Source organism: Haliotis rubra, unplaced genomic scaffold (assembly GCF_003918875.1).
Source record: "Haliotis rubra isolate DU_JTF1 unplaced genomic scaffold, ASM391887v1 Scf1518, whole genome shotgun sequence".
In the NCBI taxonomy this organism is placed as follows: domain Eukaryota; kingdom Metazoa; phylum Mollusca; class Gastropoda; order Lepetellida; family Haliotidae; genus Haliotis; species Haliotis rubra.
The window spans coordinates 117,010-143,103 of NW_025765468.1; the positions used below are offsets into that span (position 1 = coordinate 117,010).

The following is a 26,094-nucleotide window of genomic DNA, read 5'->3' on the forward strand; positions in this document are numbered from 1 at the left end:
CAGTGTCTAGTTCAGATAGACGGTGTCAGTGTCTAGTACAGATTGAAGGCATTAGTGTCTAGTATAGATACAAGGTGTCAGTGTCTAGTACAGATAGAAGGGATCAGTGTCTAGTACAGATAGAAGGGGCCAGTGTCTTGTACAGACAGAAGAGATCAGTGTCTGGTACAGATAGACGGTGTCAGTGTCTGGTACAGATAGAAGGGTCAGTGTCTGGTACAGATAGAAGGGGTCATTGTCTGGTACAGATAGACAGTATCAGTGTCTGGTACAGATGGAAGGTGTCAGTGTCTGGTACAGATAGAAGGGGTCAGTGTCTGGTACAGATAGACGGTGTCAGTGTCTAGTACAGATAGAAGGGGTCAGTGTCTGGTACAAACAGATCTTATCCAGAAAGAGGATGTACATGTCTCACAGAAGTATATTTGGTGATGGTGTGGTATGCATAAAATATATGTTTCTAGTTTAGGTCGATGTTGAAAATGTCTTGCAGGAGGCTTTTATTGAGATCCTCAATCTGTCTTGCAGGCTCTGCAGGACGAAGGTTCCGGCATAGGAAACGATTCATGGCCATTCCAAGTCCGATCATAGCTGTGGAATGGTGGAGAGTAAGTTGAATTATATGTTATATAGCAGATCCCAATCATTCTTCAGAGGCCTTGACAAGAGTGCTGACAAAAATTTGATGTGATTTTGACAAAATGACAGTCATCCGCATAATGCATAGTTATTATTCATGAGGACCTTTACTGCATGGTTGTAGAAATGTGTTCATCAACCTATTGCCCAAGCAGATATGGTTCTGCTCCTGTTATTTATACTTACCAGAAAGTTTCTGTGTTTTGTGAAACATAATAGAAAACTTTAATGTGATGCAATTTATAAACTTTATGAAAAACATTGCATACATACACCCATATGAAATCAGTACATTTCCCTCCAAATGCTCCAGGATCCACTCAGCTGGTTGACATGCAGTGACTACATATGTGTCATTTAGCTTGTATTCCCAGCACCGTAACATCACCTGTACACAGATGCCTACAACTCGGACTGGCTAGCTCAGATGGACAGTTTCTCAATTCAGGGTTTGTGGAGAATCATCACAGAGACTTCTCCACTCAAATATCTGGAGAATTTCTTCCATAATGTACAGAAAATTACACTCACTTGATCTTCATACTTGGAAATTATTGCACAGAAAATGCAGGACTATTCCAAATCATCTACAGAAACTTGTATGATAATTGAGAGCATAATCATCAGCTGTCTACGACAGGTGGAGCTAGTGAAATAATAATCAATGGAAATTAAGAAATGCAGCTTATGCAACGAAACAGGGTTAAATAATTAACATACTGTGAATAAGTATTTAACAACACATACTACATGAACGAAATATTTATTCATATTTCATGTTTCTCCCGTAGTCATGTCACCTTTTCATATCTTTACAAAATTATTACTTGTGGGATATATTTGGGGTTTTACACCAAACCCCCGAACAGATGCATATTAAACAATATTTCATTGGCAACCACTGGTAAACCACACATTTAGGTGCTATATCATAAGGAAGTTTTGTATATATTTTATGTTTTAATTTTCATAATTCTTAAGTCACTAAATCTAGACCCAAATTTATTACTGTATTTTTTCGTCTTTCAACATTTTCAAAAATCATGGGTAGGTATTTCTGGAGTTGCAATGTCTCAATTTTTAAACTTATCCTATCTCATGACTTGCACCTCTCTCTCTTGCTTCGACTTTTAGTGGAACAACTGTAAACTTTTTTCCATAGGCCTCCTTGTCCATTCGCCCGTGCACTCCATGCTGCTCTCCTTAATTAGCTTCCTAGTCCCAAATAAAGCTTGCAGCATGCTCCACTAATTGCCCACGTGACTACCTTGAATGATCATTCTCTTTCTTGTCGCACGACTGTGTGGACGTGCTGTATATTAGGCACATTATTTCACCCTAACATCATGGGGAAAACTGATAATCAGTCAAGGAAAAGGAATGTTTGTGCTCAATGCAAGACGAATTATTCGTCCCTCGACCCTCACTCGTCTTGCAGTGACTGTATTGGACAATGTAACTGGAACAAACTATGTTGCAAGTGTATTTCACTAAAAGATGAGGATTTTAAGGCCTACCTTCGTGTGTGCTCCTGGAGAATCGCTGATAGGGACAGGAAATCAACAGATTCTGATCCCACTCCCGCCAAGCGTATCAAGTTACAGCAACAGAAAATCGTACCTTCACGCAAGAGAGCAACATCTGTGGTTCAAGAGGATTTTATGGACGCTTCATCAGATTCTTACTTATCTGAGGACGTTTGGCACCTATTACATACACATCAATAACCTGCTTCCATAGTGTCAGATCACTCGCGGGTGGTTGTGATCGATAATTCATCGTTGCCTGTCCCATCTACACTACCAGGGGACCTTAGATCGACACTATCATCATCCAGATCATCGGTACATATCCCCTCGACTGTCTCAGTTTGTTTGGAGCCTGGCCAACCGTGTTCAACCAGCCAACTGTCTCCCCACAGTTCATTGAACCGGACGGAGCTGGCTATAGCAGCGCCGCCGTGGGACGTTCATCATGAATCAACACTTCAGGTTTCGTCACCTAATCGCCAATCCAGATCGCCACATCATTCTAGATCACCACAATGATCTAGATCACCTTCACGATCCAGATCACCATCACAAGCCCAATCTAGATCACCTAGCCGATCAAGATCACCGGATCGATCCAGATCACAACATCGAAGTAGATCATCGGACCGATCCAGATCACCTAATCGATCCAGATCACCTAACCGATCCAGATCACAACTTCGAATCAGATCACCGGACCGATCCAGATCACCGAATGGATCCAGATCACAACCTCGAATCAGATCACCGGACCGATCTAGGTCACCTAACCGATCCAGATCACAACATTGAAGTAGATCGCCAGACCGATCCAGATCACCAAATCAAGCCAGATCACAACTGCAAACCAGATCACCCTATAGTTCCAGATCACCTTATAGATCCAGATCACAATCACAGTTTCCAGTTAGTGCATCGAATTGATCCAGATCACTTTATAAATCCAGATCATCTCACCAACCCAGGTCACCTATACGATCTAGATCACCTTACAGAGCCATTGACCAGTCGGGATCAAAGTACAGATCCACATCTCATGGCCGATCCTATTCAGATGGTCGAACCAGAGCTCCAATCAGAACCAGATCACCAACTAGAACTACATTGACCCGGACTAGTTTTTCATATCATACCGGATCACCTAGCCATACTAGGGAATCCAGATCACCGGCTTACCAACCTACTTCGGTACTTACCACGTCGAGATCTCGATACAGTTCCTCTGAATGACGTTTGGGTGATCATTGCTCTGATACCACTAATAGGCCTACAGTCTCTTATGATGTTCCGTCTACACGCTCTGAGAATCCTTCGACTCACTCTAGGATCATCGCTGAGTCATGGGAACCTGATAACAATCCCACTCTTACAGCGACTCCGGATCTAAATATGATGATCAGGGCCATAACCTTAGCCTGGAACCAAATACAGCCTTCTACTCCAGCCCATCCGGCTTCGGTAGCTCCTGGCTCTTCATCTGGCCCACCTCCTGAGATTGATCCAGTTCAAATAGCCATGCCTGCAACTCCCGCTCACTCTGAGTTATCTACACCTGGGGGTAGCTTTGCAGCAGTTGAGACACCTCAGGTACTCCTTTGGATTGTTAAGAAGCTCCAACTTCCCTTTAGTACTTCAGCAGATGACCTGGATCACTCTTATACTCCGGGATTGGTCTACCATCACCCTACCACCTCGACCTTCTATTCTGAAATTATCCAGTACACTAAATGATGGTTTCAAGAGCCTGAAACGAATTAAGGACGGATTCTCTGCTCCCAGATATAATCCTTCTACCTCTCATGTCCACGGCCTAACAAAAATTTCTACAGCTCCAACAGTTGATGAGGATATTGGAATCCTGTGTGGCAAACGAGCTGCTTCGCCCTACCTTATTGAGGACCGAGAGTTGGCTCACATGGATTCAGCCATGAGAAAGACATTGCCATCTGTTAGTTGCATGATTGCAGCAGTCGACACTGTTAACACTGCTCTGGAGCATACTTACTCTGATCAAGACGCTTACATCCGAGGATTCATGACTTTAGCTCTGGACCAGTTCCAAATTATCCTGGATCATGAACATAGAGATTTTTTTCTGGGTTACATCTTCTTTTTATTCTCGAGTACAACGTTTCAGGGCTTGTTCTGGCCCCATCATCAGGTAAACTGAACAGTAACTGTTAACTCTGGCCGTGACGTCACAATGCTTATGACGTCACAATGCTATGACGACGCAATACATGTGGTGGTCAATAGATACAGATGACATGGCTCATAGAATACATGTTATTATGAATATATAAGAATATATCGTGGATCAGTTGTCTCATTTTTGGGGCTACACTCTTGCTGTTTGCCGACGTGGACCCCTTAACATCTCTTCATGGGAGGAGCGATTTAAAACAGAACAGTTTCGCCAGCCTTGGTTTACTTACTCCCCTTCAATGGTAGCATCCCAAGAAGTATCTACTAAAGTTGATAAAGAAACCCACTTTCAAGTCTCGATTGAACTGTTAAAGATACAGAAGTCACAGCTTCAGGACTCATTAAAACAGCGTCGAACTGCACAGTTCACCCCTACCAATTCGGATTTACGCAATCTTTTTCGTGGCACATCCACTCAAGGCCGTGGCAGAGGAAACAGATCTGGCCGTGGTGGTTCCTCCTGTCGCCCCCCCCCAGGACCAACTCTGGCCCAGGGACCAGCGCCGGGAAGCAGTGACGGCTTGATTCTATCGCACGACTGGGACCTCCCGCCCCCAGTCGTTCCAATTTACAACACTCCGGTAGGCGGGAGAGTGCAGATCTTCCCCCCGATTTGGACCATCCTCAAAGATCCGTACGTCACCAACCTGCTACTTCACGGCATCCGGCTCATCGCTCATATCCTGTGGACCAGCTTCAGACTCTGCAATCCACAATAGGTACGCTATTAGACAAACTCGCGATAGAGCTCCTAGGTCTATCGCCCATCACTCCAGGATTCTACTCCCCCATCTTCTTGCTTCCAAAGAAAAATTCCAACAAACTCCGCCTCATCTTCAATATGAAGTTGTACAATGCCCGATTCCTGCTTCCACCGCCTCACTTCAGGATGGTGTCGATCAACCTTTTATGCACCATTCTGAAGAAGGGAGACGTCCTCATCAGCCTAAATCTTCAGGATGCTTATCTTCACCTTCCGATACATCCAGAACACCGGAAGTACCTTTGCTTCGTGTTCAACGGGAATCACTACCAATGGAAAGTCCTACCATTTGGAATTTCCACGGCCCCGTGGCTTTTTACCCGAATTACCAAGCCCATAATAAGCTTCCTCCACTTTCAAGGGATCACCTTCGAAAGCTACATAGACGATTGCATCCAGGCTCAACAGGATCCGATCGTATTGCTTCGCCAGCTACAGTTCACCACCACGCTGCTTAGACAGTTAGGGTGGCTGTTGAACATCGCGAAATCGGAACTAATACCGACTCAGAAACTCCAATTCATCGGAGCACTGTTTGACACTCGTCAGGGGTTGATGTTCGTCCCTCACAACAGGTGGATAAAGATTCAGCAATGCATTCCTCCAGCATTGTCTCAGGCGAGAACCTTACGACAGTGGCAGGAGCTACTGGGCCTTCTGACGTCAGCTCAAGCCTTAACGTACAGAGGCCAGCTCCAACTTCGGCCAATACAGCGATTTCTACGCCCGTACCTTCAGGCCGACAACCCCAAGGAACTACTTTGCCTTCTAGAACCACTTCGTCCTGTCCTTCAATGGTGGCTCGACGAACGGAATGTTTGCGCCGGAGTCTCTATGATGCCCTTTGCACCGACTCATCACCTATTCGTCGATGCATCCCTCATGGGTTGGGGAGCTCACTTCCTCGACCACCAAGTGGTCGAGCTGTGGTCATCCAATGAACGGGTACTTCATATAAATGAGCTGGAATTTAAGGCGGTAATTCAAGCCATCTCACATTGGGTAACAGAGCTTCAATCAACCAGTCTGTTGATCCAATCAGACAATTCGACAGTGGTTTGGTATATAAATCATCTAGGCTCGAGAGGCTCGGCGAATCTGCTACAATGGGCGATCAGGTTCTTCCATCTCATCGACTTACCCAACATCGTAGCCAGAGCCAGACACATTCCCGGGTTAAAAAATGTGATCGCCGATGCCATGTTCTGATCCAACCGACCATCCCCAACAGAGTGGAAGTTACTGCCCCAGATCTTTCAGTCGATGATCTACCCGTTATCACGGCCTCAAATAGATCTGTTCGCCACAAGGTTCAACAACCAACTTCCAAAGTTCGTATCACCAATCCCAGACTCCGTGGCGTAGGACCTCGATGCGTTGGCAATATCATGGGAGGGTCTCAATGCCTACGCGTTCCCCCCTCCAGCTCTGCTACCAAAAGTAATACAGAAACTATTGGCCACCAGCAACATACTACTGCTTTTGGTCGCACCCTACTTGCCAGCGAGAAGTTGGTTCGTCAACCTAAGAAGCCTGGCTGAGCCAAACCCAGTCCCGCTTCCCAACCGGGACGACCTACTTCTTCACCCTCACTCGCAACTGCGCCACGGGTCACCTGAGACCCTCAATCTACACGTTTAGCGCATCTTCAGAGGTCTCTCATAGCTAAGGGCTACTCTCGCCAAGTAGCCACAGCTAACATTCCGTTCGTCGAGCCACCATTGAAGGACTGGACGAAGTGGTCTTAGAAGGCAAAGTAGTTCCTTGGGGTTGTCGGCCTGAAGGTACGGGCATAGAAATCGCTGTATTGTACCATTATTCTAGCAAGCGCCTCACAGGCTGCACGGCTTTCACTTTGCTCCTCAGACTTTGTCAGATTTCTGTGGCAGGAGGCATCTGTTGTGTACAACTTTTTACATGGATATACATGAAGACATTTCCTTTCTAATGATGTCAAAATGTTGGTGAAAATATTGCTGAAAAAACTTTTTGATGCAAATTGTTGCAATTTTGCATGTATTTTCAATCTGTGAGTTGTGGCTCACATACCAAGTACAAAGGACTACCTATTGTTCTGTGATTGATCCAAGCCAGGACATGGGACAGGGGAGGCTTGTATTATACACCAGAGATGAACTTCTCCTTATTGGAGACTCTTGGTTTCAACCTATTGTATGGACCACACCTTTCCCATTGTTACACATCAATGCTACCGGGCGGTGGGGTAGTCTAGTGGTTAAAGCGTTGGCTCGTCACGCCGAAGACCCGGGTTCGATTCCCCACATGGGCACAATGTGTTAAGCCCATTTCTGGTGTCCCCCGCCGTGATATTGCTGGAATATTGCTAAAAGCGGCGTAAAACTAAACTCAGTCAGTCATCAATGCTACCAATCAGCAATCTAGTAAATCGGTGAGAAAACGTAAAAGAAGAGGGAAACGATCAGGAACAAGGAAACAAAAGCAAGGCTTGCTTAGGCTTAAAACAGGTCAGAAAAAATTGAACTCTTATAATATTTCTAAAGTTCAAACAAACCTGAAAGTGTGCTTACTAAATGTGCAGTCTTCTCGCAACAAATGTGAGGTAATTCTGGATTTAATTCTTGACAGAGACATTGATTTAATGATCTTGACAGAAACTTGGTTGTGTAACCAAGGTGATGAATCAAAGATGGCCGCTATGACACCAAATGGCTACATGCTTCAGCATCAACGAAGACTAAGCCGTGGTGGCGGAATAGCAATTATCTATAAGTCACACCTTTATGTAAAGCCGCTTTCAAAGCCAAACGTGTTCTCAGAAACTTTTGAAACTTTGGATTTCATACTATCACGGGGAAAAACAACAACAAACCTTGTTGCATTGTATCGCCCCCCACCTTCAAAAAAGAATGGTCACACGTTTTCACAGTTTTTACAAGATTTTTCCTCATTCATGGAGATGAAACTTGTTGAAAGATCAAGGCTAATCGTGATGGGAGATTTAAATATACATTTTGACAATCCGTCTAATACTGAAACTATCCATATGTCAAAACTTCTTGACTCCTTAGACTGCATTCAACTAGTGAACGGTACCACACATAAGGGTGGTAATATCTTGGATTGGGTGCTCACTAAGAACACAGTGAGGTGTGTAACCAGAACTAGTGTTGAGGACATTCAAGTGTCTGATCACTACCTATTGACAGTTGACCTCGATACTGAAAGACCTCCCCATCCTAAGAAACACATTAGGTGCAGAAACATAAAGAAGATGGATAAAGAAGCTTTCAGTCAAGACCTCATGTCCTCAGAACTTTTACAGGCTCTGCCATCTGACCCAGACCAATACGCTGAACTTTACAACAAAGTACTCCTTGAGTTGCTTGATCATCATGCTCCCGAGAAGGTGAAATTAATACCATACTGACCAGAAACAACTTGGATTATGACCCCTGAAATCATTTCGGCCAAGGCACACAGGAGAGTAGCTGAAAGAACATGGCGCAAATCTCATCTCGAGATTCACAGACAGATCTACTGTGAGGCAAGGAACAGGGTTACAGATGAGATCAAGCGTTCTAAACAGAGTTGTATGAACTCCGGGACAGTATGGATGACCCAAACTCACTGTACCAACTTATGTTCAGCTTACTTGGTAAAGAGACACATAATCCACTTCCAAATCTTGGAGACTCTGTGCAGATAGCTCAGTCATTTCAATCATTTTTCTTCGATAAGATTGAGCAAATCCGTAAACCTATGATTGAAACTTCTACAGATGATCAAGACAGTATATCTTCGTGTGATCAACAAGCATTGGTGTTGTTCGACTCCTTTACAGAGTTCCCCGAAGACGAAATAATGAAACTCATCTGGAAATCTAAGCCAACATCTTGTGTTTTGGACCCAATTCCTACGCCACTCCTATTAGAAAACATTGATATTCTTGTGCCTGTCTTCACAAACATGATAAACACTAGCCTCAGACTTGGCATCATGCCCACTCCATTTAAATCAGCGATAGTGAAACCTCTTCTGAAGAAATCAAATCTGATCCAGATGAACTCAAGAATTATCGCCCTGTATCCAACCTTACCTTCATGTCCAAGGTGATAGAGAGAGCAGTGGGAGACAGGTTATCTCAGCATCTGATGCATCATGACCTCTACGAGCCATATCAGTCGGCTTACCGTAAGGACCACAGTACTGAGACAGCTCTTGTCCGTGTGTTTAATGACTTGAGACTCAGTGTTGACAATAACATGACTTCTTTATTGGTCCTCCTCGACCTCAGCCAAGCATTAACACCATTGATCATAGCAGGCTTCTGTCTCGTCTCAGGAATAACTTTGGTATTGATGGGATAGTGCTGGATTGGTTCACATCTTATTTGACAAATCGCCATCAGGCTGTATTCATTGATGGTTGCTCTTCTGACAACGCTCATCTCCAATGTGGTGTTCCTCAGGGATCTGTACTGGGACCGGTCCTTTTCACACTATACACAAAGGATCTCGGACTCTAATTGACCAGTTTCAAGTCTCACACAGTTGTATGCCGATGACACCCAGCTTCATAACAGCTTCAAACCAAATCCAACTGACGACGGCATTCTGCAACAGACCACATGGCAGAGTGTTGTGACCAGATCAAGTCATGGATGTTCACCAACAAGCTGAAGCTAAATGACGACAAGACAGAGTGTCTTCTGGTAGGGACAACACCTCGCCGAGAACAGACCAACATCAAGTCGTTTCACTTTGGCGAAACCACTGTTCCACTATCTAACAGTGTTAAGGACCTTGGCGTGACTGTTGATCCTGAACTGTCATTGGACCAGCACATTACCATCTTGTGCAGGACATGCTTCCTACTCGGAAGAAACATTGGAAACATTCGAAAGCTTCTCACAAATGAGTCAGCTAAAATCCTTGTCCTCTCATTGGTGATGACAAGACTAGATTACTGCAACAGCCTCTTTGCTGGTGCAACAAAATCCCAGATTGGTAGACTGCAACGGGTTCAGAACACAGCAGCAAGAATAGTCACTCTTTCACCCAAGTCAGCTCACATCACCCCTGTGTTGAAGGACCTCCACTGGTTGCCCATTCCACAGCGCATCACTTTTAAACTCTGCATTCTCGCCTTCAGATGTCTCTCTGGAAGTGCACCTCAATATCTGTCCGACCTCCTTTCTCCATACAAACCAACAAGATCCCTCCGCCCCCGAGAAACATAATCTTCTGTGTATTCCTAAAGTCAGAACAGTTAAATTTGGTCAAAGAACTTTCTCTTATGCTGCAGCCTCAGAATGGAATCATCTCCCACAACATTTGAGAGAAATTACAGAACTTTCAACCTTTCGAACATCGCTAAAGACCCACCTTTTCCAAAAAGCCTTTTCGTCCTGACATCAGCGCTTTGAGCATGCATTGTGCATGGAAATATGCGCTTTATAAATGAACTATTATTATTATTATTATTATTATCACTTCAGCGCATCATACTTCAACCCGTTCCTTGTACGACAACAAGTGGAAGAAGTTTGAAGACTATTGCAAGGTTAGGGGAATTGCATCTACCACTTCCACCTCGGCTCAGGTCGTTGCTGAGTTTTGTCCAGCATCTCCGCACTACTAAGAAACTCAAGGGTACTACGTTAGCTACCTACTTAGCCGCCATTAACTCGGTTTTGGCTACCACCACGGGCACGAAGATTCCCACTTTTCACGAGTCGCAGAGTCTACTACGCTCCTATAGACTCTGACCAGTCCAGGAAGTTCAGACCTCCGGCCTGGGATCTGTCCATCGTCCTTCGTCATATGATTTCTGCAGATTATGAACCTTTAGAAGACAAGGACTTGGAACAAGTGACATTCAAGACATTCTTCCTAAGAGCTTTGGCTACTGCTGCTCGTATATCTGAACTGCATGCTCTTGATGTCATTTGGGTGCGGTTTGAGCGGAAGAAGCATGGCAAGGTTTTCCTGGGTCTCTGCTGGGACTTCATTGCGAAAAAAAAACTGCCAGGGCAACCAGACCGGATGTTAACCATTCCCCCGTTGTCCACCATTCTTGGGCCTGATGATAATGAAGATTTGACACTCTGCCCTGTTAGGGCTCTACATGTTTACCTTGCTGCCTCCAAGGATCGTCAACGGCTACGGAAGCACCTCTTCATACCCTTGTCGACCGCTTCAAGAACTGAGGTTTCCCGGACCACATTGGCCTTCTGGATGTGTGCCACGACCCTGCGAGCGTACTCACCTTTGCATGGTTGCCTCCTCCAGCCGCTTCCAATCCTCATGAGACTCGTGCACTAGCCTCGACGATGGCCCTCCATAGCAACTGCTCCTTGACCGCTATCATGGAAGGTTGTTTCTGGCGTTCTGATACAGTCTTCTCTTCACATTACCTGCGAGACCTGTCTGTCACGGATGTCCAGGGACTACACCATTTGGGACCTCTTGTACTGGCTCAGCAGCTTACATCGGCCCAACAATGCAGATGAGGGACGGTTCCGCATTCGCGCTACTACTTCCTTGTATATACTGAATAAAAGTTGAACTGGATCTCAACCTTTTGTTCTCATTATATGGGTTTAAGAACTACTTCACTTGGCCTCCATACCAAGGCATTGGAATACGGCCACCTAGCGTGGCCCTACGGACCTTAGGCACAATCAGTATGACGATGCAGAGGTGTTCGACATTCACGCTTACTGACCTCTACTCCACGGAGCAATTACGTCAGTGAAGTGTGACACTCCCGAATTCCAGTGGATTTCGTTGCGTTCTGCCTCCAAAGTTGCCGGACACAACCTTTGACTAAGCTTAGGCAAAGGAGTGAGGGTCAATTTGATGCTGCCCGGAACTGAACGTTAAACCTTGGAGATGCCAAGTTGTGTTTCTCTTTCACCCGCCTCGGTCGGTGTCTGGGGGGCCTTCTTGAAGCAGGGGCTGGCCCGATTCTAACCGCAAGACTTTAATTACAGGGGTACCTTGTAAATCGTGGCAAGGCGAGGCTTACTTGCGAAGTTGCGTCCCTTGTCTTGTACAAGGTTGCGGCCGAACACCACATCGCTCGGGAGCACCCATCTCCCTTGGAGTCGTTGTGCTTAGTAAGCCAAGGGGTTCCGGAGAACCCACTACAAGCATATGAGTTGCGTGCATGCGTAATAGGCCTCCCTTGTACATCGCTATCTACGGTTGTCATCAGTCCACACAGCTCCAAGACCAGCTGTTCGCACTGTCCAGACAGAAGGGTAATCTGCGGCCCGCCGTCCAACCGTGGGATAAGTGCAAGTCGTGAGATAGGATAAGTTTAAAAATTTGGAAATTTTAATATAAATTGTATATTTATATATTTATCCTATCTCACGCGATGGATGACCGCCCGGCCTCCCCACTACTCAGATTACAACGTTGGCTCCAAGATGAGAATGATCAATCAAGGTAGTCACGTGGGCAATTAGTGGAGCATGCTGCAAGCTTTATTAGGAGCTAGGAAGCTAATTAAGGAGAGCAGCATGGAGTGCACGGGCGAATGGACAAGGAGGCCTATGGAAAAAAGTTTACAGTCGTTCCACTAAAAGTCGAAGCAAGAGAGAGAGGTGCAAGTCGTGAGATAGGATAAGTATATAAATATAGAAAAATGTGTGTTAGCTTCACGTAATCATTTCCTTAAAAGATTATTTTTCATGAAAATTATGTAAGGTGAGATTGAGGGAGGTATGTGTTGTGTGCAGTAACCAGTTCCACTCTTTATTTGCACAGCATGCTATGCGCATTTGCAGACAACTGTAGACAGGAGTCGAGTTCAAGACATTCCTACCTCCACCGTTGAAGAGTTCGATATTAGTTAAGATCGCGATCTTAAATCCATGCAGTCTTACAGTCACACTAAGATCTTTGTGCAAGTAGATTAGGGCCATTGTATGGTGATTGTAAAGTTGATTGTAAGGCCCTAAGATTGATTGTAACTAAGATTGCTCTGTGCAATTGGGCCCTGAACATTCTGGTACTCCCCTGGCCATCTGTTTCTCTGGACCTGTCCCCTGTCAAGCAAGATCGGGATGAAATGGAGTGATGTTTATGTCAAGCCCAGAATCTTCCATTGACGGTAGCTGAATTGGGACAAGCTTTGGTTCAGACATGGAACAACAATCCCCAAGCTCTCTTCAATCGCTTAGTGTCATCTATCCATCGTTGTTGTCAAGCCTGCATCAACGCCAATGGTGGACACATATGATGCTGACTTTGTGAACTGACGTGTGACACATCTCTTCAAGGGTGTGTCACGATGCCTTGTGTCAAATCATACAGATTTCAATGTCATCCTGTGAACACTTAAATAGTGATTAAGGAAAACACCACAACTCATGTTATTATCTTTTTGCATTAAATATGGCAAAACATCAAATAATGCACAGTTACTTTATGCCAGTAGGATATATAACATGGCTGCAGAATTGAATGCTGAGATGGATGTCATTGTTATTTGTAATGCTGTCATTTATTGATTTATTGCACTTATCTGACATAAGCTAGTGATACTATGGGCTATCAAAGTTACATTCTGAAGCCTGTTTTGAAGGGGAACCATATGGATATGATTATCTTGCTGACATGTCATCTTTCTCTGTTGATACTGTTACCATAGTGACTGTATGGTATTACAATGAACACCAAACACCTGGCAATTTCAAAGTTTCCAATTTCATGCAACCACTTTCCTCAAAACAATTGGTTGCTTGTCACAGTTAAAACATTTCAATGATTTACTCTGTATTTAACTTGGTCACACACATCTTCTGTGAATGTGGGACAAATTTCTTACTCATTGGATTATATGCATGCAATAACCTTGAAGCAAATATAGTTTTAAGGTCATCAAAGATAAACAGGATAAATTATGTGATTATCATGCATGATTCTGAAAAATCCATGGTAAGTCTATTTTGATGTGAGGCTTGATCTTTCTGAATGAAGATTTGTATACATTTCAGATATGTCTTGATGAAGCACAGATGGTGGAGTGCACCACAACTAAGGTACTAGCCTGTAATGTCAGAGCAGGAGTCAGTCATGTGTGTCAGTGAAAGAGTCAGTCATGTGTGTCAGTGAAAGAGTCAGTCATGTATGTCAGTGTAGAAGTCAGTCATGTATGTCAGTGCAGGAGTCCGCCATATGTGTCAGTGCAGGAGTCAACACTGCCGCTGTTACAGGTCAATGGCTCCCTCCCTCTGCAAGCATTCTGCGTTCTGCTGTTTATTTTGTTGACAGTTACATAGACAGATTCTTTAATACAAATGCATAAAATCGGTGATTTACAATGTGATTAGGTTGTCTGACAAAACATCCACTTGCACAGTTTAAGATCGATTGGGTCATTGGATGAAAAGATATTTACCAAAAAACGGGTCCACATGTATTTCATGCCAAACTATAGGTAGGAATGTGTTGTGTTAGTGTAATGGAGCGCTAGGTGGGAATGTGTTGAGTTAGTGTAGTGTTGCACTTGGTAGGAATGTGTTGCATTAGTGTAGTGTTGCACTAGTAGGAATGTGTTTTGTTAGTGTAGTGGTGCACTAGGTAGGAATGTGTTTTGTTAGTGTAGTGGTGCACTAGGTAGGAATGTGTAGTGTTGCACTAGGTAGGAATGTGTTGTGTTAGTGTAGTGTTGCACTAGTAGGAATGTGTTGTGTTAGTGTAGTGTTGCACTAGGTAGGAATGTGTTGTGTTAGTGTAGTGGTGCACTAGGTAGGAATGTGTAGTGGTGCACTAGGTAGGAATGTTATGTGTTAGTGTAGTGGTGCACTAGGTAGGAATGTGTTGTGTTAGTGTAGTGTTGCACTAGGTACGAATGTGTAGTGGTGCACTAGGTAGGAATGTTATGCGTTAGTGTAGTGGTGCACTAGGGAGGAATGTGATGTGTTAGTGTAGTGGTGCACTAGGTACGAATGTGTAGTGGAGCACTAGGTAGGAATGTTATGTGTTAGTGTAGTGTTTCACTAAGTAGGAATGTGCTTTGTTAGTGTATTGGTGCACTAGGTAGGAATGTGTTTTGTTAATGTAGTGTTTCACTAAGTAGGAATGTGTTTTGTTAGTGTAGTGGTGCACTAGGAAGGAATGTGATGTGTTAGTGTAGTGTTTCACTAGGTAGGAGTGTGTTGTGTTAGTGTAGTGGAGCACTAGGTAGGAATGCGTAGTGGTGCACTAGGTAGGAATGTGTTGTGTTAGTGTAGTGGTGCACTAGGGAGGAATGTGATGTGTTAGTGTAGTGTTTCACTAGGTAGGAATGTGTTTTGTTAGTGTAGTGGTGCACTAGGTAGGAATGTGTTTTGTTAGTGTAGTGGTGCACTAGGTAGGAATGTGTAGTGGTGCACTAGGTAGGAATGTTATGTGTTAGTTTAGTGTTGCACTAGGTAGGAATGTGTTGTGTTAGTGTAGTGTTGTTTTAGGTAGGCATGTGTTGTGTTAGTGTACAGGTGCACTAGGTAGGAATGTGAAGTGTTGCACTAGGTAGGAATGTGTTTTGTTAGTGTAGTGGTGCACTAGGTAGGAATGTGTTGTGTTAGTGTAGTGGTGCACTAGGTAGGAATGTGTAGTGGTGCTCTAGGTAGGAATGTGTTTTGTTAGTGTAGTGGTGCACTAGGTAGGAATGTGTTTTGTTAGTGTAGTGGTGCACTAGGTACGAATGTGTAGTGGTGCACTAGGTACGAATGTGTAGTGATGCACTAGGTAGGAATGTGTAGTGTTGCACTAGGTAGGAATGTTATGTGTTAGTGTAGTGGAGCTGTAGTGAGGAATTAAAGTTGCATGTTTTTTAAACCTGTGTTTTTCTATAATCTACAGACTGCAGAAATGGCCTTGCGACTGAGTGGAGTTAATCGTTGGTGTGTCACTGGTACTCCAATACAGAAGAGTGTACAAGGTATGCTTTTTGAAAAATGTTTACTAATCCTTTTGACATTAATAACGGCTCAGTAGAATCTGTCAAAATGTTTTGGAATACGAGGGCAAATGTAAAGATTTGTGGCCTCATGTAGATTGCGCAACTAAAAGTACAAGTGAGTTAGATCTCCTTGCAGCGTGGTTATACAACTGTAAACATGCCAACATTTGTAGTTATGATTAACTTATGATCAGGTTACAACAATACTTACTTGAACGTAACATCAACATCACAATAATGGAGCCTTATGAGAAAGGAGTTGTTATTTAATACTTGTTAAGAAAAGAAATGATTAAAAAAGAAATACAAGAATTCACTTGGAGAAGACTTTCCTTCATTTTCAGCTGTAAATAAGATGGGTTGCTGAATTTTAACCTTTCAGAATCAGTACAGAAAATGAGCTAGGTGAGGCTGTCACAGAAATGCCGCTACTGGCATCCATGTTGGGGCTGTACATCGTAAGGTGCAGTCTGATTAATGTGTCGCTGTTAAACACATTGCAGAAACATTTGGCTTCAGATTTGGTTTAGTTAAGACTATCTTAATTGACAATCTTCCCATGAGCAAACTCTCTGCAAGATTGGTATCTTGAATGTTGACAGAGGCATAAAAGGTTGCTTAAATGAATTACCCGGTAGTCAAGAGCTCTTGACCTGATACCAGGTGAACTCAGATATATATACCTGGGTACATCTTTGATCCTGAGTCAAAAATACAGAATTAACAGTGAAAACATGCTACCTCGCCTCAATCAAAGACATTGGCAAAGTCATGGCTTCAGCCTTTCGAGACTGTTGAAGCATCATAACTTCAGTAGGTGTTTCTTCGGGAGACTAAGGGGAAAACATACAAAGAAGGTATAAAAAAGCTATAACATTGCTGGACCAAGTGAATTGCCATCAAAGGTGATTGTGTCAAAAAGAAAATATGAACTATAACTTAGTGTGAGTGAGAGTTGTCTTGATTCAGATCTGTATGGCCTGCTGCTGTTCCTGGGTATGGATCCCTACTGGGTACAACTGTGGTGGAACAAGCTGCTGTACCAGCCATTCACCTATGGCATCACTCAGCCTATGTATCACACCCTGTCACAGGCACTGTGGCGCACAGCAAAGAAAGATGTGTTGGATCAGGTTTGTTGCTTGCTTTAGTACACCCGTCCTGTGCTGACCACAATTCATATACTTGTGAATTGTGACATGGTCATCAGGCAGCCCCCAGCGGAGGACAGGAACTCCATCACACTTTCTTCATTTTGAATGACCTTCACATACATTCATGCTCACTAAAAGTTGAATGTTTGTTATGAAACATGATAAAGTCAAAGAAATTTAGGTTTAAGTGATGAAAAATTCAAAAAAATGGAATTCAATGTCATGATAGTCATTGCACAAAAGAAATGTAGGTGGGTAAGTGAGTGAATGTGGGAGTGAGTTGATAAAGAAAACATTCCAATCAAGTCAAACAGTATTTTGGAATACTTAATTTCTATTACATCATTGCGCTGACTTCTTCACCTTCCATTTTCTTCACTATATGACTGAAATAATGCAGAAACGACTTTAAATTTTTACTCAATATTCGCATGTGCCTAAAAGGAAAACCTCAATTCTTTCCTGTGTGTGCTCTTGACTGCTTCAAACAAACAGTTCAACTGCACAATATCACCATGAATATTTTCTAAAGTGATTAGGATTACTATTACTCTGTGACCCAGCTGAAGTTTCATATGTTTTGATTGTAAATTGCTTAAACTTCAGTCCTTAAATTACTGGGCATAGTGTTTGGATCAACATGATCCCAGATGTCTTTCCTGCTGAAGTGGAAGTGCAAGGGCACGACTACTTTGCAAGTGCATTCCAAGTATGGATGTTTAAACCAAAATTGAAGCATGGATGAAGAAGAAGAAGACACAGCTTAGTAGATTGTGGACATGTTGTTCATGGAGATCTGAATGTGACCTTCTGTCGTTGAGAGACCATGAGGAGAATGGGCAATATGTCCAAGGGATGAGCCTCATCTTCACAGCAGAAGCAACCTTCCTCAACATCTTACACAGCACAGCCATTTCCTTCAACATGATAGCAGACTTGTTGAGGCTTTGCATGTTTTTAATCAGAAATTCTTGAATATTTGCAAAGGGGTTGATAACTTGAAGAAGAGTTCAGCTCAGTCACCAGATAAAACTGCCTTATGGCCAGACGCTTTCAAGCAGAAGGAGGATGATCAACATATTTCGCAACCTTTAGATTCTCTTGGCTTTGGAAAGGTACTACATGGTGGTTGTGATATTCCAGCAAAGATCTGACCCGATGGGAAAAACATACAGTCATAAGCCCTCTCAACAGTCATGGGCAATCCAGGAAGGAATTGGCATCAACAATCCCACAGCTTTGATCATTGGTCACACATAGAAGCTGCATTGATTCCATACAGGATGGCAGGTGACTGGATGGGCACTGCTAGCACATATCCACCCAACTACTTTGAAGGCACATCATATCTGATCATTATCACTAGTTTGGTTTTAGACTGATCTGGAATATTGTGGTCAAGAGAACTGGCACATCACACAGTAACCCATTGCCCGACGTCCGAGTCCAGTGTTTTTTTCTGTTGGGCAAGCAAATCTGTATATCACACTGTACCGGTGTCCAGTTGACTTTCCAACGCTAATTACAGTGAGACCTCGGATACCAGGACCCCAGATATCCGGAAACCTCGCCTTCCGGTCAATTTTTAGCAAAAAAAATCTCTTACATTATAAAATTGACTGTCTATAATGGATTTTCGGTTTCCATTTCCGGACGGTACATTTTACAAACAAACTGGCTAAATCAACACGAAATTGACTCACCTATCCGCACGAAGCTTTGATCTACCGCTAACCGTGTGAAGGGAAGTGCGAGAGTCCCACGTGTTTTGACATGAGACATGGTCGGCAAATCAGGATTAATTATCATCAAGGTATTGGTGGTGATTAGAAGGCCTAGCTGACACTGAGTTAACCATTGAGTTCTAACTGTTAAGTTGTTTATTCAGTCTAAGCAATAAAAGTGCAGTGTGTCGATATTCAAGTCAGTTGGTCTTTCAATTGATCACAAATGGCTAGTCAACCTACTAAACGCAAGCACTACGCAGTGACAGCCAAGGAAAAGAAAGAGATATGTCAAAAATCCAGATATCTGGATATTCAATTATCCGGACGATTTACGTAAAAACAAATGTGTCCGGATATCCGAGGTCTCACTGTATGTTGTTTATTTAAATAATCAACAAGAAAACGGCCGATATAGTGGAAAAATTATCAGGGCAAGTGATTTTACATGCGGCCACTGTACCGGAGTACACTAGCAATTTTAAAGTTATTTCCAACCCCTGTGACTTACATCTGCAGCCAATATTATTTATCTGCTTAATAGTTTATGTTCTGGTGAAACCACTCACCTTTCCTAAAAGTGCTAAAAAGACTGATGGGATCTTTTTCTTTTGAAAGAGGTGAAGACTTCATCCCGAAATGGAATATGTCAGTGTTTCTTTAGCCTTACTTGTAAGACCTGTATTATAGTTTACGTAATGCCTCCTTTCTGCAAAGTCTGAGGACACAGCATTCTCACTAGCTTTGGCTACAGCAGTCATTTCAAGCATAAAAAAAGTATCTGTAAATTTGAGATTGACTTTTAAGCAATATAAGCAAGAATACCTATACAATAATTTTCGGAGAGAATTCTGGTGACATACTGAATAGTGAGTGAGTGAGTTTAGTTTTACGCTGCACTCAGCAATATTCCAGCTAAATGGCGCCGGTCTGTAAATAATCGAGTCTGGACCAACATACTGAAGAAGAGGCATATACAAGGACAAAGATGACCATCTGCAGGGCCTGTGAAAAGTGCTTTTTCAACACACTGGGAAAGTTTAATACCTTCACATTAGCAATTACATGTATTAGTAGATTTGGGACTGGTTAAAACTACACAGGGATTTTTCGTAGCAACCTGTGTGTATTTCAATACAGCAAATCCTTACAGCAGATATATTACTTTTGGCTGATAATTATTGCCTGGAATACTAAACAAACATATACTAGTATCATACCATCATAAGAAACACAGGTTAAAATGAATTTTTGGAAGGTTAAGTACTATAAATAACATGCCTGATTCTTTGTCTAACTACAAAATATACAGGCTGACTACTTTCAAAATAATCAATACGATACAAGGACTGAGTTATTCTTGAACGTTTGTGATGTAGAAAGGCGTTTCCCATTCTCGCGGTACTTACGGATATCGGCTGAAAAAATAACACAAACAATTCTTATCGTATGAATGCTTATTGTTATTAAATGAAGGGCCTTCTCCTCTAACATCTGCATCAATCAGCTGCCAGATCCATCAGGTGAACTACCACTCGTGAGCCCGGTGATAAACAATGCCATCCGCCATTGACGCAACGAGGCTTCTCCCATTCTCGCGGTATTACCAGGAATTAACGTTATTGAGTGAATGTAAGAGCAATCCTGCTGGAAAGGGCGAGAAAAAGTAATGATATGTCCAAGTTGGTATAAACTCCCCAATATTCGTGACACTGCAAGATTTTGATCATTCACCGACTTGGTCCACTTCCTAGTTACCAGTCGATGATGTAAACAACCGCTAAGTGTCACGCATCAGCAATTTCGGCAGAAAACGTATTTACCGCGAGAATAGGAAACCGCGAGAATAGGAGACTGACCTATACTTTCATCATAGATGATGAGCCTCAGATAAGTTTATTTATTGGTAGTTGAAAAGTCCGACCTATCACAAGGAAGGGTTTGTTAAGTAAAACGAAAAGAATGTGAAACACACACTCACTGATTCTCTCTTATTTATAGCAATTTGGACTTAAGAATAGCATATCTACAATTCTGAAATCAATAGAGATCTTCTGTGGATTGTAAACAATTTGAGTTGATATGGCAGGATACATACAGAATCAGAATCTCATAACTGAACTTAAAGGACCCTATTCACCTAACTTTTCAATGGGACCTTTGTCTTTTGCCCCAGTATTGTTGCTTACACTTAGATAAGTCTATATTTTGATTCTACAAAAGTTAAGAAGTTACCGGTAGTAGAATTGAATGAGTTGATCAGGTCTTTGAATGGCATTTAGAAGTGATACACATATGGAAGAGAGTTTTTATGGATGTCAACTTCTTTATTTTGAGGAACACAGTGTTTTGGAGTATGTCCTTACTCATACATCAGGTGAATGAAGGAGTAAGGATATACACTGAAACACTGTGTTCCTCATAATAAAGAAGTTGACATCCATAAAAACTCTTTCTTGAATGAGTTGATTTAATCAAGTATGGAAGCAAAACAATATACATAGTGTGTAGGTACTTAATTACATTGTTATTGATAGTAATGGTTAATGAGTTGTATTTTATGCAAATTTTTAGGAAATTATAATACTTGTGTTAATTCTTGTAACACATGTTTTATTTGGGATTGCACTTTCTCATCCAATTCATCAATTGGGAAGGGGCAGCTTTTGTAAGAACTGTCCAACACCTTTCCAAGATCATCTTGGAATGTTTGTTTCCAAAACCTGACTAAGGCAACTCTCAATTATACATTTTGACACCAAACTTTCTTAAATTTTCTGATATTAATTTGCATAGACAGCAAGATCAAATTTTCTAGAGTTATTAGATTCTTAAGCATTTAAATTCTTCAACAATGATAGGATTTTGTTGTTAGACTCTGTAAATGTGACTGTAGAAAAATGTTGATTGTAATACTTGTTGATTGTAATACTTGTTGATTGTAATACTTGTTGATGTGACTGAATGGGATGTTGTAGATCGAGCTGCCCCCTCAGTGTCAGGCTGTGCACTGGCTGACCTTCTCCCCAGTGGAGGATCACTTCTACCGTCGACAGTACCGGGACTGTGCCAAGGAGGCAGCCCAGGTACACTGCAGACTCTTTTAACTCATGCCAGCGGTACACCTACAGAATACCGGATACCTACCAACCATATTCTTTGTTAGCACGCGCACTTCCTATTATAGGGAAGTACGAGCTATATTATTCGAAACAATAAGCGAGCATTAAAATGAAAAATAACCATTGAAATCGGATTGATTGAGACGACTTCCGGTTAGTAAAACTAACCAACGATTTTTAAAATGAAAGGTAAGTTATCACAAATAAAAAATATATGCGCCTTTGAAAAAAACGGACCTACGGAATTCTGGGAGTTGGAGCTTCGCTTCCCTGCAACCCGATGCTAACGACAGTGCTGACGATTTCGTTCTGTGAAGGTAAGCATCATATCTAATGTCTAATCTAACCCTAAACCCTAACCCTAACCCTAAACCTAACCCTAAACCCTAACCCTAAACCCTAAACCCTAATGCTCGTAATGTCGAGTATGCAACATAAACAAAACGCCGTTACTAAGGAACTCAGTTGCGCACATTTTTGTGCGCAGTTCTAAAATAAGCTTTCCAAGATGGCGGAAGGTATCCGGTATTCTGTAGTCTTGCCATGCCAGCAAATCACCTCAACTTCGCTGTCTATGAATATTTAAAAACCTAAAATTACATTTTTAGCTCACTCGACTAAAAGTCCAGTGAGCTCTTGCCGTTGCTTGTTTGTCCTGTTCATATCGTCTTTTGTCATAACCTTCTCAAAAACCACTTAACCATTGAAGCTGAAATTTCACATACTAGTACTTGTTTCCACTAATTATTAAACTTCAATTTGTTCTTGATGTCCAAACCTATTTTCTGTATTCTGTAATTTCTGTAATAGAGAAATCTATTTTCTTACAAACTGTCCTGAAATTTGGTGCATATTGTTGGTAGATGGGCCATTTCTTTCCAATATTTTATCATTAATTTTTAACCCTTTTTTCACCTTCGTCACAGAAATATATTAAAAAATGTTGATCATTTACAAAATGTAATACAGTTTGATAGTGGTTTAGTTGGACTCAACACATACTGTGCAATATTTTAGCTTGTTTACATTATTACCCTAGTCATGTATGTGTATTTGGCTTCCTAAACTTCAGCTCTGATACTGAGGAGTTGAAATTTGTTGTGTTTCTCCCAATGATATACTTTATATTGTTTGAATCATAATATTTTATGTAATTCTGTAGTCCTCTTCTATCCTCTTTTGATATGTGACTGTCATTGCTGGCATGTTATTCATGTGATGACATATCCAGGTGAGTTACAGTGCTGTAGAACTGTTTTGGTTCCCACCGTCTACTATTTTGAAAGCTTATTACAGTTTTCAATGGCTTTTCTGACTCACCTTTAAGGGTTTCTGGAGGAAGCAAACCCCAGAGAGTTAACTGACACCATGAAAAGGTGTCCTGCTGTTTTATAATTGAAGCCAAATATAGTCCCACTAAGGAATGCATGATGCTTATGTTGTTATATGAATGTCAAATTTATTGTGAAACACTGTTGTAATTGTATAACCAGTACATGTTTTTCTGTTAAGATTCAGTAGACAAGCTGATATATATTTGATGTTTTGGGTGTCAAGGGTGGTTTGGAATCTTCCAGGACAGCGTAGATTAATCCAGTATAGTATGGAAATGTCTGAAAGATTTATAACACTTGCATCTTTTATGAATATCAAGTTTTCCTCCTGGATATCCAGCCTAGCACTAATTTGGAAGGTTGACCACCATTTCTTCGATGTGCGTCTGTGTTTCTTTGCTTAAAATCCTTAAATCTCTGGGACTATAGCGTGTACAACATGCGAATACCATGAATTTGTAAATTTGTAGTCTGGTTAATTTATCGATGCATTCAGAGGGTAAAACGTTCTAGATATGTCTTTTAAATAATAACAATAGCCATTATAAGTCAGCAATAACAACTTCTAAGACTGCTTAGTTATTCTCTAATACAAACTGGAGACAAGGATACCAATGTCAGTAACAGCATTCGGCATACTCATGCCACACCAGGCACATCCACTCTTTCAGGTTTATTGTGCTTTTATCGAAGGTTACTGGTAAAATAACTTGAGCAATGTCTCGCAGACTGAGACATTTTGGATATCATTGTCTCTCACTGGAAATAATTGTTAAACTAACAGCAACCTGAAACATCTTATATAGAGAGGGTTCTATTTCACATATTGCTACCTGATTGTTAAACTGACAGCAACCTGAAACATCTTATATAGAGAGGGTTCTATTCCACATATTGCTACATGATTATTAAACTAAAAGCAACCTTAAACATCTTATACAGAGAGGGTTCTATTTCACATATTTTTCCTTATCCTGACTCATGCTCTTTTTGCTTGTCTTCTTCCGAACATAGTGGAACACTTGTATCTCCCTAATTGAAGCTCCCTTCAATTTAAAATCACTAATCAATACTCACCAAGAGTTGTCTCTCTTTGCCCCTTTTGGTGGGAAAGGTGGCGCCACCACATCCCACATGCTTCACTCTCTTCTTCTTCGCCCAGTGAGCAGGATGTTAGAGCACCTGTGTCTCCTTACGGCACTATATCTTTTGATTATTCTTACTTAGTTACCTCTACAAGTCTCTTATAGAGGTTTAGCTAGTATCCTTTAACAATTATTCGTATTTACTCGTATTTACTGCTGTTTATTTGCGGTTTACGCCGTGATTGTTCAGTAGATTACGTTGATGAAAATCTGTACTGTTTGCAAGTTAAGTTTTTCTGCTGCTGATCCGCATTTAATATGCCCTAGCTGTACTGTACCATGTTCTTTCAGTTCTCGTTGCAGTTTCTGTATTAATTTATCTCATTCTGCTTTTAACAAATATTTACTTTGCGTCCTGAGACGCGCAGCAGATAGGTCACGTAAACAGAGTCTAGGCGTGGCTAATGCTACTGAACCCCTCGCAAGTCAACTGCTGTCGGATGACCGACCCCCTCCCGTCTGGTGTTCCGCTGGAGTTACCCTCGGAGGAGAGGCGTGGGACGCAGTCCGCCATCTCCAAGAAGCATCCTGCATCACCAGACATCCTGTCGTCGCAGCCTAAGACTAAGAGGGCATCTACGTCACAACGCAGACTCCGCACCCCCAGGGCAGCATTTACTACCAAGGGGAAAACAACGCAGTCAGCAAGAACTTTCTCTGCCGAGATTGTTCCCGCCGCAGAACAGGGCCTGTATGATGAGCAGCCGCTCATCATACCTGATGTTCATCGCAAGAAACGACCGGTGTCAGCTACAGTGACGTCAGCGCAGATCCTCAATCAGCCCGATGTATCAACGCTGATGACGGACGATCTTCCCATGGGTCCCGTCGCTACCAACGCAGATAGGGCAGCTACTACAACTTCGCAGACCGTCCTGGGCGACCTGGTTCATCAGATTATGAAGTTGATGGAAGACCGCTACGGACTGGAGAAAAAGAAACAACCAGCCCAGGACCTAGACGTCACCCCTGAGGGACCCCCCGTCAATGTAGCGGCTGCTACCAAGTCACCACTGAGGGACCAGCCTGCGCGAAGGACGTCACAGTCTACCTCTGCGAAGGACCCAGACGTTCAGCGTTTGCGAAGGCCTTCGCGAAGGACACCTAGATCGTCACCAGCCTCGGACTCTGATGATCAACATTCGCGAAAGCGTTCGCGAAGAAGGATCCTCTCATCCACGGACTCTGCCTCAGACCACCAGCCTTCGCGAAGGCCTTCGCGAAGGTCAAGTCGTCACTCCCCAGGACCAGACTCACGGAGGACTCCAAGTCATCTTCGTCTAGAAGATCATCGAGGGATTCCCCAAGAACTTCGCGGAGCTATCGTTGTTCACTACAACGTAGATCTCCGCGAAGGTTACTGTACAGACACAGCTCGTCAGGCCGTTCTCCACGTCGATCTCCTCGCCATTCTCCCAGTCGGTCGCCTTTGCCGTTCACCTTGTCGATCGCCTCATAGGTCTCCACGTAGATCACCACGCAGGGCACCTCATAGATCACCACGTCGCTCGCCTCATAAGCCTCCGCGAAAGTCTCCA

General features: G+C 42.6%; 1 protein-coding gene across 1 annotated transcript in view; it reads left to right on the plus strand.

Annotated features, from left to right (window-relative positions):
• The window catches only part of LOC124270432 (E3 ubiquitin-protein ligase SHPRH-like), a 146,864-nt gene that overhangs the window by 115,049 nt on the left and 5,721 nt on the right, over window positions 1-26,094 (plus strand). Inside the window, exons 10-14 of the mRNA XM_046705467.1 lie at window positions 529-608; window positions 14,129-14,173; window positions 15,978-16,056; window positions 17,047-17,210; window positions 21,934-22,041. Of these exons, the coding sequence (XP_046561423.1) occupies window positions 529-608; window positions 14,129-14,173; window positions 15,978-16,056; window positions 17,047-17,210; window positions 21,934-22,041 (476 nt within the window). The remainder of the gene's footprint in view (window positions 1-528; window positions 609-14,128; window positions 14,174-15,977; window positions 16,057-17,046; window positions 17,211-21,933; window positions 22,042-26,094) is intronic.